Source organism: Felis catus, chromosome B4, assembly GCF_018350175.1.
Source record: "Felis catus isolate Fca126 chromosome B4, F.catus_Fca126_mat1.0, whole genome shotgun sequence".
Classification (NCBI taxonomy): Eukaryota; Metazoa; Chordata; class Mammalia; order Carnivora; family Felidae; genus Felis; species Felis catus.
Window position 1 is genome coordinate 14,860,889 of NC_058374.1, and position 12,909 is coordinate 14,873,797.

The 12,909-nt window shown below is 39.8% G+C and overlaps 1 protein-coding gene across 2 annotated transcripts in view; it reads right to left on the bottom strand.

The window, feature by feature from the left end:
* The window catches only part of ITGA8 (integrin subunit alpha 8), a 189,862-nt gene that overhangs the window by 119,370 nt on the left and 57,583 nt on the right, over positions 1-12,909 (bottom strand). For both annotated transcript variants that reach the window (XM_011283614.4, XM_045060942.1), the window contains exons 10-11: positions 11,927-11,983; positions 9,171-9,223 (exon numbers count right to left, since the gene is read on the bottom strand). In XM_011283614.4, coding sequence (XP_011281916.1) covers positions 9,171-9,223; positions 11,927-11,983 — 110 coding nt within the window. The remainder of the gene's footprint in view (positions 1-9,170; positions 9,224-11,926; positions 11,984-12,909) is intronic.

The following is a 12,909-nucleotide window of genomic DNA, read 5'->3' on the forward strand; positions in this document are numbered from 1 at the left end:
CATTATTGCCAGTAGGCAGGGCCATTCGCTAAACACCTAATTGTGTTGCTGCCTTGTGGTTCAAAAACGTCTGAAGTCACTGGTCTCTACTGTAGAGATGGAGTGGGGGCCATTTTCTCATTCTGTAAAGAAGGAACAAGCCATAAAATTGGTCCCCAAGGGTGCCAACGTGATGCAGGACTGGCACGGTTGGTGCAGTGCCTTTCTCCCTGCCGACACAAGTTCTAGAAATGGGAAATTATTCACCGCATCATTGCGACAGACTAGCACACCCATGGGACCTTTGGATTCTTGGAAGTATTATGACAACCTTGATTTATTTTGTTAGAAATATATTCCCTAGATAGTTAAGTGTAAGTCTTCTAAAATGTTCTAAATGCCATAAAAACAGAGAAAGACATTTGTTTTTCATTTATAATTGTGTTTCTCATAAGGTTGAAAGACAATAACTGTGTTGGATTTAATTGGTACAATGTGCTTTATAAAATACTTTGCACTTAGTGTATTATTTTATTACAGCAATACTGCTTAAGAGCCACAATATATATTACCGTTTAGGCTGGCGTTTTTATTTTTTTTTTTAATTTTTTTTCAATGTTTTTTATTTATTTTTGGGACAGAGAGAGACAGAGCATGAATGGGCGAGGGGCAGAGAGAGAGGGAGACACAGAATCGGAAACAGGCTCCAGGCTCTGAGCCATCAGCCCAGAGCCTGACGCGGGGCTCGAACTCACGGACCGCGAGATCGTGACCTGGCTGAAGTCGGACGCTTAACCGACTGCGCCACCCAGGCGCCCCAGGCTGGCGTTTTTAAAGCTTGGGTGGCAACACATTAGTGGACTGCAAAATCAATTTTTAAAAACAAAACAGAAAACAACAGCAAATAGAGTGAACACATTACACATGAGAATAAATATTGTTCCATGTAATTTTTGTTTCAGTTGTGTAGTGTGCTGGGCTGCCATGTCAAATGTATTTCTTATTATGGACCGTAAGGCAAAAAAACCCTGAAAAAAACCATCGCAGTAAGCTATGTGTGCTATTAGACTATTTCACAATTGGTTTTTGTCAAATCCTGGTTTTGAAAATGCCCCCCAATTCAAGTTTAAAGTTTTAAAATATCTATTAGTAAAGATATTTTTCAGTGACCTTCTAATACATAGTTATGTAATAGGCTGGGTGCCATTCTAAGATATATATATTCTCTTAGAGATCTATATACATACATATACATGTACACATATATATACATATACACGTATATATACACGTATATATATCTAAGCTATAGAGATAGAGATATATATCGTATATATATGATATATATATATCACCCAGACTGTATTTTTTTTATCTTAAAACAATTAATGATGAGGAAATAATATCAATGATGAAGTTTTCACTAAAATCCACTCTTTCTGTTTGGGTCATGTTGGTGGTTTGTATGAGACCTAAATTATTATGTAAAGGCGCTTTATAAAAGGATATATACACTAAATTTTATTTTATCCGAAATGTCTAATGTTTCAGCACAATTTTCTTTCAAATCTCTGGGTAGCATACACAGGTTTTATTTGTGTCTCTTTATGTTTAAATCCGCTCTGATAATATAATACAATGCAAGGCTCAATTTCTCATCCTTCACATGTTGTTTGGGACAGAGACACTATAACTATTTTCCTGAAAAGCAAAGCAAAAATACATAGAGAGAGAGAGAGGGAGAGAAGGAGAGAGAGACAGAGAGAGAGACAGAGAGAGGACCCACGAATGAGAATATTCAATACAAAGAGTCTATCTAGATTCAAGTTTTCAGAGTCAGATGGTGTTGTGTTGATTTAATATATGAACTTTTTTATGTTTCTTTTTTCCCAATAGTAGATATTGCACATTAATTACCAGGATTAATGTTTTGAATGTGGTCGTTTAGCAGAATGCAGATTAGCCGGCACTATTCTAGAGCTGATATCAACTGAATTGTTTTATGGTGGGCAAAAACTAACATTGCTTATCATTTACATTACAGAAATCAATTTCAATTTTCTTCTTTCTGCTTTAGTTTTCCAGATTTTCTACTTATTTCAATCATAATGATAAAACCCATGTGACAGAACATACTTGGACTAAATCTACGGCAAAAACATAGTTACCCAAAGCTGATTCCTTTCAAATACATTTTCTCTAAGATGTTCTCAAGTTAACGAACTGCTAAAACCTCTTTAAATTGAACTCCTTTAGGCCCCACAGAGATGAAAACACAACCCAATTGATTAAATTGTAATTCTGTAAGTTTCTGAAATAGTTTAAATATTGTAAGTTTCAAAAGCCCTAAGAAAAAAAACGAATTTGCTTGCTTAGGCTCAAGATGAAATATTCTGTCTCCCTTTGTTAAGTTTGTCCAGAAATTCCTAACAGTTTACATTGGCAGAGTTTATAGCTCTGGCTATCTTAAGATAACTAAACTAAAGTTAATTTCACCAGCTTGTTTATATTTTCAAAACAGTCACAGGCTTGATAATATCAACTACCAACCAGCATGCACACCACTGTTTGGTCTAAACTTTTGGAGTGCCCTCACAATACCTGGAGATTTTTTTTTTAATTAAAAAGAAAAAACAATGGGGAAGATTTCCACCAAATTACTAATTTGGCCATCATTACTTAATGACACTGTCTTTTTTTACCCCTGCTATCGAGTTTTGGAGGGACCTTGCATTTGTTGCATGGTGGATACAGAAGATGATATATCCTGTCAGAGAATGTTCACGAGGGAGTCTGATATACAATAGTACTTAATTATCTCTTGGCCTGAGAAGGGAAAGTCTGGTTTAATATCACAGAACATGGGGAGTCCTAACTTCTGAACCATGAACACTCAACTAGACAAGTGATCTTCTTAATATCCTATTCTGAGTCACTGCATAACATCTACTCAGATCCAAGGTTTAAAAGAGGCAGGCCTTAAAAAAAAAAAAAATCTTCTGGGAAACTAGAAATTTGGGTAAAAAATGGGAATTGCATCTCAGTTTTAGTATTGAACTTTGATGGGTGATTGATGGGTGATTGATGCTCACTGATAATTCCTTAATCACCGACTGATAAATGCTGGGTAAGCTAGAAAGAGTTTTGTGAATTTCAATATATATATATATATACACACACACTTATAGACTGTAAAATTATTTATGAATCATTACTAATGACTCAGTAAAATGCAGCAGACTAGTATGGCCATTTTAATATAACCATACGGACTGAATTTTCTTATATGCCATGCCATAAAAAACTATAACTGAATTTTTTCTCGTGAATCAGTTGTTTTTAGAATCACTAAAGGCAATCTTAAGGTTCATAGGGGAAAATAACTTTGAAATTAGGATTTTATACTTTTATAAAGTGGAAGTAAGACCTTATAAAAATAATGGAAATTAATAAAATGTACACTTAATAAACAGGAATGTAGATTCTTACAAAAAATAGGGTAAAACATTTAAACACATATGTATGTTACTCTTCGACCACAACGCTTATTTAAGGTTACTGGAATCTATATGTATTCTATACATATATGTAAATCTGGATCAATATATGTGCAGAGAGTGCATCTATATGTTTTCACATATATATGTATATAGAGATAGTTAAATAGATCTATATATGTGTGTCTATACGTATAATCTGAAAGAGTCAAATTCATGGAAGCAGAAAGTAGACCAGTGGTTACCAGAGGCGGGGATGGAGGCAAAGGGAGATGTTGGTCAAAGGATACAAAGTTGCAGTCATGTAGGATGTATGCTAGAGATCTAGCGTATAGCATGGTGAGTACAGTTAATAACACTGTTACTAGGAGTTTGCTAAGAGAGTGGATCTCTGGTGTTATCACCACGCGTGGGCGCACACACGCGCGCGCACACACACACACACACACACACACAGAAGTAACTTTGTAATGGATGGATTGCACAGTTGGGTGAATATAGATGGAGCCTATAGATGGATGTCTTAATTAGCTTGATCACAGTGATTATTTCACTGTGCCTATGTATACCTTAAACATCATGCCGTATACCTGAAACATACAATTTTTATTTTAAAAAATAAAAATAAAAATGGTTATAGAGTGTTTCAAGGACAAATATGCTAATTTCCAAGCTTTAAATTTTTTTTTAATGTTTACTTATTTTTGAGAGAGAGAGAGAGACAGAGAGAGAGAGAGACAGAGGAACTGAGAGAGAGAGGGAGACACAGAATCTGAAGCAGGCTCCAGGCTCTGAGCTGTCAACACAGAGCCTGACAGTGGGGTTCGAACTCACGAACCATGAGATCATGACTTGAGCCAAAGTCAGACACTTAACTGACCGAGCCACCCAGACACCCTCCCTTCATGTGTGAATTTAAAAAAAATTTTTTTTAACCTTTATTTATTTTTGAGACAGAGAGAGACAGAGCATGAATGGGGGAGGGGCAGAGAGAGAGGGAGACACAGAATCGGAAACAGGCTCCAGGCTCTGAGCCATCAGCCCAGAGCCCGATGTGGGGCTCGAACTCACAGACCGCGAGATCGTGACCCAAGCTGAAGTCGGACGCTTAACCGACTGAGCCACCCAGGCGCCCCATCATGTGTGAATTTTAGATAGCTTCACTGGACTGTAGTTTGGGTTGTCCTATGTTATTAGACATATATTACACAGGAAGACACTTTGAGAAGGGAAAAAACATTGTCTGCCAATCATGCATGATAAAATTTTATTGCTTATAGCAATATCGGGTTTTTCAATAGTTTCAGTGGATAATAGACATTTTTGCATTTGAAATGGCTAAGAAACTGGGGGCACCAAATATATCGTATCCAGGAAAACTTTATTTGAGATAGGGATTCGGGTTTCCTGTAAATCCCATGCAGCCTTCTGATCTCTGCTAGAAATACTGTCAGAAGTCAGAACGACAAAAGCATGCTTTCTCAAAATCGGGCCACATGTCTCTTGACATGGAGCCATCACATGGAGCTTAAAAAAAGTCACTGACACATGCATGATTTACTGCCTTTCTTTTCTGGTTCTGCTAAGATTTCTGAGGGACAGCAGTTTATGTCTCTGCCCTGATGGGTTGTTTTGTGCCTTCCCTGGGGACAAATACCCACCCAGTGAGGACGCTGCTGTTGCCATTTAGTAGTGGTTTTCAGGCCCCTATCTTCAGATCAAGTATAAAGCTAGACACATAAGATGTCTATTTGAAAGTCAACAGTATCAAGTGATTTTTTCCAGAAACACAGGTGCTACAAAGGTGATGGCAAATTGTAGTTTTGTTATTGTAATTTCAGACTTCATGTGAATTGTCTGTCTTTTATTGGGGTGAAAGATTCTCAGTGGCATCTATAGCTTACTCATTTATAATAGGGCCTTGAATTTACATAGCATTACAGTAACCAAGAATGGCACATGACATCCAGACTGAGAATCTGTGGGCACTTTATTTTTAAGAATGGCAACATCGGTTGGGGCGCCTGGGTGGCTCAGTTGGTTAACTGTCTGACTTCAGCTCGGGTCATGATGTCGCAGTTCGTGGGTTCGAGCCCCATGTCGTGGTCTGTGCTGACAGCTTGGAGCCTGGATCCTGCTTCAGATTCTGTCTGCCTCTCTTCCTCTCCCGGCTTGAGTCTCTCTCTCAAAAATAAATAAACACTAAAAAAAACTTTTTTTTAAAAAGAACGGCAATGTTGGGGCACCTGAGTGGCTCAGTCAGTTGAGCATCTGACTCCTAATTTCGGTGCAGGTCACGATCTCACGTTTAGTGGGATTGAGTCCCACATCGGGCTCTGCATTGATAGTGCGGAGGCTGCTTGTGATTCTCTCTCTCCCTCCCTTCTCTACCCTTCCCTGGCTGTGTGTGTGCTTTCTCTCTCTCTCTCTCTCTCTCTCTCTCAATAAATAAATAAATAAATAAATAAATAAATAAATAAATAAAATTTTTAAAAAAGAACAGCAATATTAAGATAATGGACTCACTTTTTCGATGCAGTCTAAAGACTTAAGACTATACTGCCTAATAAGAAAAGAAATAATGTGCATAGTAATTTTTAAGAACATCGAGAAATCACAAATTATCCCTGGAATATTCCTGTGTTTGTAACTACCATGTTAAATTTGATCAGCAGGGGACCAAAAAGGTCCTTTCCTCACAAGTATTCTCGGTTTTTTTATTAACATGGCCAAAAAAAAAGAAAGAAAGAAAAAAGGACTCTAAGTGTTGTCACAGAGCTTTGCTATGGACTGGAACGAAACGTGTTTCCAGGAAGGAGGCAGTATCCTGCAGGGCACAGTGTTGACCCGAGGGAGAGCCGAAAGGGTTCAGGGCAGGGTGAAGTAAAGGAAGGGCACACACGGAGTTACTTGGGGCCCCATAAAACACCCCGTGGCTCCCGGGCCGGAAAAGCCCTTGTGTGTTACCATCTGTTGAAAGAAACGTGTCTGCGCGTATCCCAATGACCGCCGTGGGATTTTGTTTTGTTTTGTTTTGACTCAAGCGTGGGCTTCCTTATTTGGGACATCACACCGTGTCGTGGACTCACGTTCTTTTTCAGTCCCACCTCTCCTTTTTTTTCCCCCCCCTAAATCACTCTGATAAGTCCAGTCCATTGAGGTTGGAAATTATGAATGCGGTCCTGATCGTTATTTTCTCTTCACAGCTCGGCTGATGGGTAAAGTAAGATTGGCATTCAAATATACTTTCAGAATACATCCAGAGTGCAACCCTTTTACTTCCTGCCACAACTATTGCTCTGGCCCAAGGCACTGTCCTGGCCCACCTGGCTTAGGACAGTGGACCCCCAGAAGGCCTCACGGCTGCCGAGACCCACCAGACAGAGCGTGTCTGATGAAACCAAAGTCAGAGGCCATTCCCTTGCTTAGAATCCCCCAGTGGCTCGCGAGATGTGTCCTTCTTGGAAACAGACTCATCCTGTCCATAGCACAGTCTGCGAGGCACTGGGTAAGGCAGTTTATAGATGCAGTGGCTCACACAGTTTTCTGATCCTGTGCCCTCATCACCTCTCCAAGCCTCTTTCATGTTCCTTGGCTTCTAGCAGCCCCCACCTCCAGGAACCTGAGCACTCTTTCCCCTTGACCCCAGCTCCTGCAGATCTTTCCTCAACTTTCCTCAACCTTAACACCACGGTCTTCCCTATCTACCCCATTTGATATCACCACCTTCCCAATATTCCCTACCTCCCCTAATAGACTGTCTTTTAGAGAAGTTTTCAGTTCAGAGCAAACTGAAGCAGAAAATACAGAGAGTTCCTGTACATTCCTGTTGCCATACGCACAGCCTTCCCCCCATCAGTGTCCCCTACTCGTGTGGTGTGTGTGTTATTGTCCATGAACCTAAGGGACCCATCATCATCACCCAGACCCTATCGTTTACTGGCCTCACTCTTGGACTGAACATTCTGTGGATTTTTAAACTTTTTAATGTTTATTTTTGAGAGAGAGAGAGAGAGAGAGAGAGAGAGAGAGGCAAGTGGGGGAGGGGCAGACAAAGAGAGGGAGAGACAGAATCCAAAGCAGGTTCCAGGCTCTGAGCTCTCAGCACAGAGCCTGACGTGGGGCTCAAACTCACGAGCATTGAGATCCTGACCTGAGCCCAAGCTGGACGTTTAACCAACTGAGCCACCCAAGTGCCCTGAACATTCTGTGGATTTGGACAAATGTGTAATGACCTGGATCCCACACTGTAGTGTCTTACAGAGTTGTCTCACTGCCCTAAAAATCCTCTCGTCTCTGGCCTTTGATCACCCCTCTTCTCCCCACTGACCGCTGGCAACCACTGATCTTTTCCCTGTCTCCATAGTTTTGCCTTTGCCAGGATGTCATCTAATTGGAGAGATACAGTTATGTAGCCTTTCAGGTCAGTTTCTTTCACTCAGGGATATGCCTTTAAGATTCCTCCCTGTCTTTTCATGTTTGACAGATCATTTCTTTTTAGCATTGAACAGTGCTTCTGGTTTTTGGTTTTTTCTTCCTATCTAGTGCTCATCATCATCTCAATGCATTTTATTTGACTCATTTGTTTTTTGTCTGGAATTTCCACTTCCCCATGTCTAGTATAGCCCTAATGGGGGGGGGGTTCTATTTTGTTCTCTGCCATATCCCAGTGCCTCGAACAGTGCTAGTGTGCTAGATGCTAGATGCTCAAGAAATATATGTTGAATGGAAGAAAAAAGATATTTTCCAAAAGGTACAAAAGTGACTAAATGTATCTCCATTCATATGACACCACATAATATATAAAGTACGTTTCTGTCTACACGAAGGTCATAGCTAATGTCTTTCAAAGATGTTATCTAAAATGCTTGCTTAATCCAGACCCTGGGATGTAGTCAGACTTCTGCAGGTACTTGATTTCTATAAAAATGTGAGCTCTCTGAGAGCAGAGATCTATCTTGCCTCATTTGCCACTATATTCTGGGCACCGAGAATAATGCCTGGCACACAGTAGGTGTTCCAACGATATTTATTGGATGGATAATCATTCTATCTCAACGTATTGGCTTTCTTATTTAATCATTTGTTTTATCTATCGAGTAGGTGGTTTTAGTGAACCAAAGAGATGTTTAATAATAGTTTATTTTCGAAGTAATGACTTAAACACAACCGTAATTTGTTACGGTGTTTGGTCCAAACTCAAGCATGATTTACTGCTATCATCTGAAAAACTAATATTATTTCATCTTTTCCATGGGTGTTACTAGTCTGTTGGTTAAAGCAATGTCAGGAGAAAAAAATGTTTATTTATGTGCACATGTTTTATGAATGTATCACATGCTAAGGGGTAACGACAGACAGATGAGCAAATGCTTCGATGGCTTTGGATTTTGAATGGCCAAAGACTGTTCAATTTATTACATTAAAGATAAAGCTAAGTAAAATAGTCCTTTCAGAAAATAGATGTTGGGAAAAAAAAAAAAAAAAAGAAAATAGACGTTGAAAGTCTCCAGAAAGACATAAAATAGGAGGGTTATGTCCTCTTCTCCTGAACCAAAAAACAACTAACACAAGAGAGTCTCTGTTCTGTTGAGGAAGTATGGAAGGATCTACTTCACGAAGGAAAAAAAAAAATACAACATCTCTGTGGATGAATATAACATATGGTGAGTGAGGAAGTTCTTATAAACTTACCCATCATTGTTAACATCTGACACTGTGACTGTATATCCAAAATAAGATGCCATCTGTGAAGGGAAAGCAGAAGATAGTTTATGTTCAAAAATAATTTTTATAGTCCTCTCTCAATTTTCCCTGAAGGATGAATCTCATTGCGGCAGACTTTTGCAGTGCATTCATAGAGTCCTGGCCATGGACAGAGTCTTAAAGTCATTTAGTCTGATCCAACGCATAATTTCCCTCTCAGTACCTCTGACATCTGCTTGGACATCCTCTGCAGATGTTCAACAATCCACTCACTCAATCTGTGGACACAATTATTAGAATTTTCTTTGCAAAACTGGCCGCTCTGTGACTTCTAGTCCTTACTCCTATCTACTTCTGCAATCTTGAACCTCACAGAATAAGTTTAATTCCACTTCCATATGAAATTTCATATGGAGATATCTGCAGCTGGTGCACCAGCTTCTTTCTCAGAGTTACCACATGTGATACCAAAGAACAGATGATACCCCATGAACGCACAGCCAGGAGAAGCCTTAAGTAGGATTTACACTCTTTGCTTTGGGTTAAATCATTGAAATATAAAAGTGGCTTTAATTTCAAGGGAAATCATGTCTCAGTATCAATTCACATTGAGTTTATTGTCCACTAAGGTTTCTAAGTCTCTTCTGCGTATAAGTAGTGTGCCACAATCTCTCCACATTTTAGCTCTTAAGATGTTGTTTTTCAAGCTATGTTTTCAACATTTACTGTCTTTTCAGATTTGGCCCATCGTCTGAGCTTGTCAGGATTTTTTTTTGCTTCCATATTTCGGCATCAAGTGCTTTAGCTGACTTAGTCTCGCATAATCTACTAATTTAATTAGTCTACATTCCACGAGAAAGGGTGCTCCACAGAGGGCAGACTTTGGTCTGTGTTGTTCACTCTTCTGTCCATGGTCCAGCTCAGAGTAGGTGCCAGATACTCTTTGCAGAGGGACTGAATACATGGGTTAACAAGAGTCACTCAATAGTTAACGTCTCCTACCTCTTTTCTCCCCTCCAAACATACATGGTTGCTAGAGACTGAATGCTTGTGTCTCTCCCTTCGCCCTCCAAATCAAATATTGACCCTAACCCCCAATATGATGGTATTAGGAGGTGAGGCCTTTGAGAAGTGATGAGATTATGAGGGTGGGGCCCTCATGACGGGGTTAGTGCCCTTATAAAAGAGACCCCAGAGAGCTCTGAAGCCCTCCTTACACCATCTGAGGACATACGACTATGGCCATGTGTATGAATCAGGAAGCCAGCTCTCACCAGATACTGAATCTGCCTACCCCTTGATCCCAGGCTTCCCAGTCTTCCAGAACTGTGAGACGTAAACATTTGGGTTTTTTAGCCCCCCAATCTGTGGCATTTTTATAATAGTATTCCATAGACTAAGATACAGGTGCCAGGTGCAAAAGGCTCTTGGCAGAGGGAACAAATGCACGAGATAACTGTGCAGTAACTCAGTTCTCCCACCTCCCTTCTCTATTCCAACCATCTACAGTGAAATTCTTACTCCTAGTGTGGCACTGTGTGGCCTTCGCTCAGAGGAATTTCATCCCTCGCGCACTGAATTCTGAAGTTCAAGACTGAACAGCTAGATGGTATGGAGGGCACAAAGTTATAGACAGGCCAAATTTAATAATATTTAAAGACCTTCTAATGATAAAAATGTGAAACAGAGCTGGGCAAAAGAGAAGTCTTGCCACATTTTCAATAAACCATTAAATATCATCACTTGAGAATAGTTAAAAAGTTGTAAGTTCATCCAGGTTCACTATTGTCCCAGCCTTCCATCTCCATATTTACCAGAACAGTGCATGAGAGACATTGCCAAACACTTTGTTGAAAACTGCGGAGTAATGGATAGACTAAAGCCCCAGTTTGGGGGGAGAATACAAAAAATGTGCCATGCTCATTAAAAAACTCTTATCAATCAAAATTGCTTGACAATGACATTACTGCAAATCTGTATCTCTAGCTAAGAGGGGAGCATCTAAGGATCTTCAACCATGATCCAGGAGGCCAAGATGTAACTTGGCCAGACTCTAATGTGAGGCTTCCTAGAAATTCAGCAGTGTGGGTTTCTGGTTATGGGTTGCCCAGAGAAACTGATTCAACTCATGATGGCTCCCTAAACCATATCACATTCGTTGTTTAAAGAAATGTGCCAAATTTCCACAGATCACAGTACCCAGGAAAACTCAGGGTGGTGAATGAAGTATGACCTCAGAGAATGACAGGCAATTAAGCTTTTCTTAATAAGACCTCGGCCAGTAACAGTGGGTGAGGAGTGACATCTGGCCCCTGGAAGGAAGGGACCAGAACCAGGTAGCTTGTGAACCCCCACGTAATGTTGCTTTGGGTGGAAGGCTCCAGTCACAGTGAGGAAGAGACACAGAGTACAAGCCCATTGATTCCGACTGATACAGTGAGACCTAGGAGAAACCTTTATCTTCTCAGAGGGAAGGCATATACCTGGAACTCACCACCAAGCACGCTCCATACAGGACCAGAACATAACAGGATTGCTCTCAGATCCTAGCAGTTAGCGACATTACAACAGGAGAGCTGGGATCCTGTCTGTCAGAGGCATGGTTATATTCCCAGGGCCCGCAACAGTTCCTAGCACATAGTAGGTGCTCAGTAAACATTTCTTTTATGAATGAATAAATGGTATGAACATTGCAATTTACTATGAGTACCGAGTGACATTATTTGATATTAAAAGGTCTTCACCTGTTCACCAGTGAAATTCTGAATAAAAGTCATATCTGTAGAGTTAATGATTGAAACCTGAAATCATAGAAATGAGATAGGTTATATCATTGGACAGAATTGGAGAAAAAAAACCCACATTTTAAATTACAACTTAAATCAGTTTTAAATTTGGGGGAAGAGTGGTAAACAGTTAATGCTATGTAAGACAAAAATGCAATCCCATAAGAATGAGCTTTAAAAAATCCAACTGAACTTTTATTTATGGTTAAGTCTCTGACATTCTCAGATAAAATGCATGCTTACTAATCTGAAAAGGGAAAACAGATATTGAATTCAACTGAATGCTCACAGCAATTAACCTGCTGGCCAGTTAATTCACCTAATTATGATTTTTATCCAAATTCACTTCTGTGTTTATGTTATGAAAAATTGATGATTATGGCTCTTTGCAAAAAAAAAAAAAAAGGTTAAAATTAAAAATGCTACCCAGATAGCAAAAATATTACTTTTAATTCTCTTCAGATATTACATTTACTAGAGTTTTAAAATAATAAACATTATTTAAAATATAACCTTTTCTGGTCCCAAGGTGTCTTGATTTTCTTTTCCTACTTTTGTGGTAACTAGCTCTAATGGGTTTGAATAGTGTCCCTCCAAAATTCACAACACCCAGAGTTTCATAAGGTGACCTTATTTGGAAATAGGGTCTTTGTAGGTGAAACAGGTTCAGGAAATTGAGATGAAGTCATCCCAGATTTCGGGTGGGCCCTATGTGCAGTGACTGATGGCCTCTTGAGAAAAGGGGAGGACACACAGACATGGCTGGAGGATGGCCGTACGAGGCCAGGGGCGGAGATTGAAATCGTGCTGACATACACCAAAACCAGGTAGTGGCCACCTCAAGCCAGAATAGGTAAGAAAGAGCTGCTAGATGCAGGAAGCGTGACCCTGCCTGACGCTTTGATTCCAGACTCTGGTCTCTTGACCTGTGAGAAAATAAA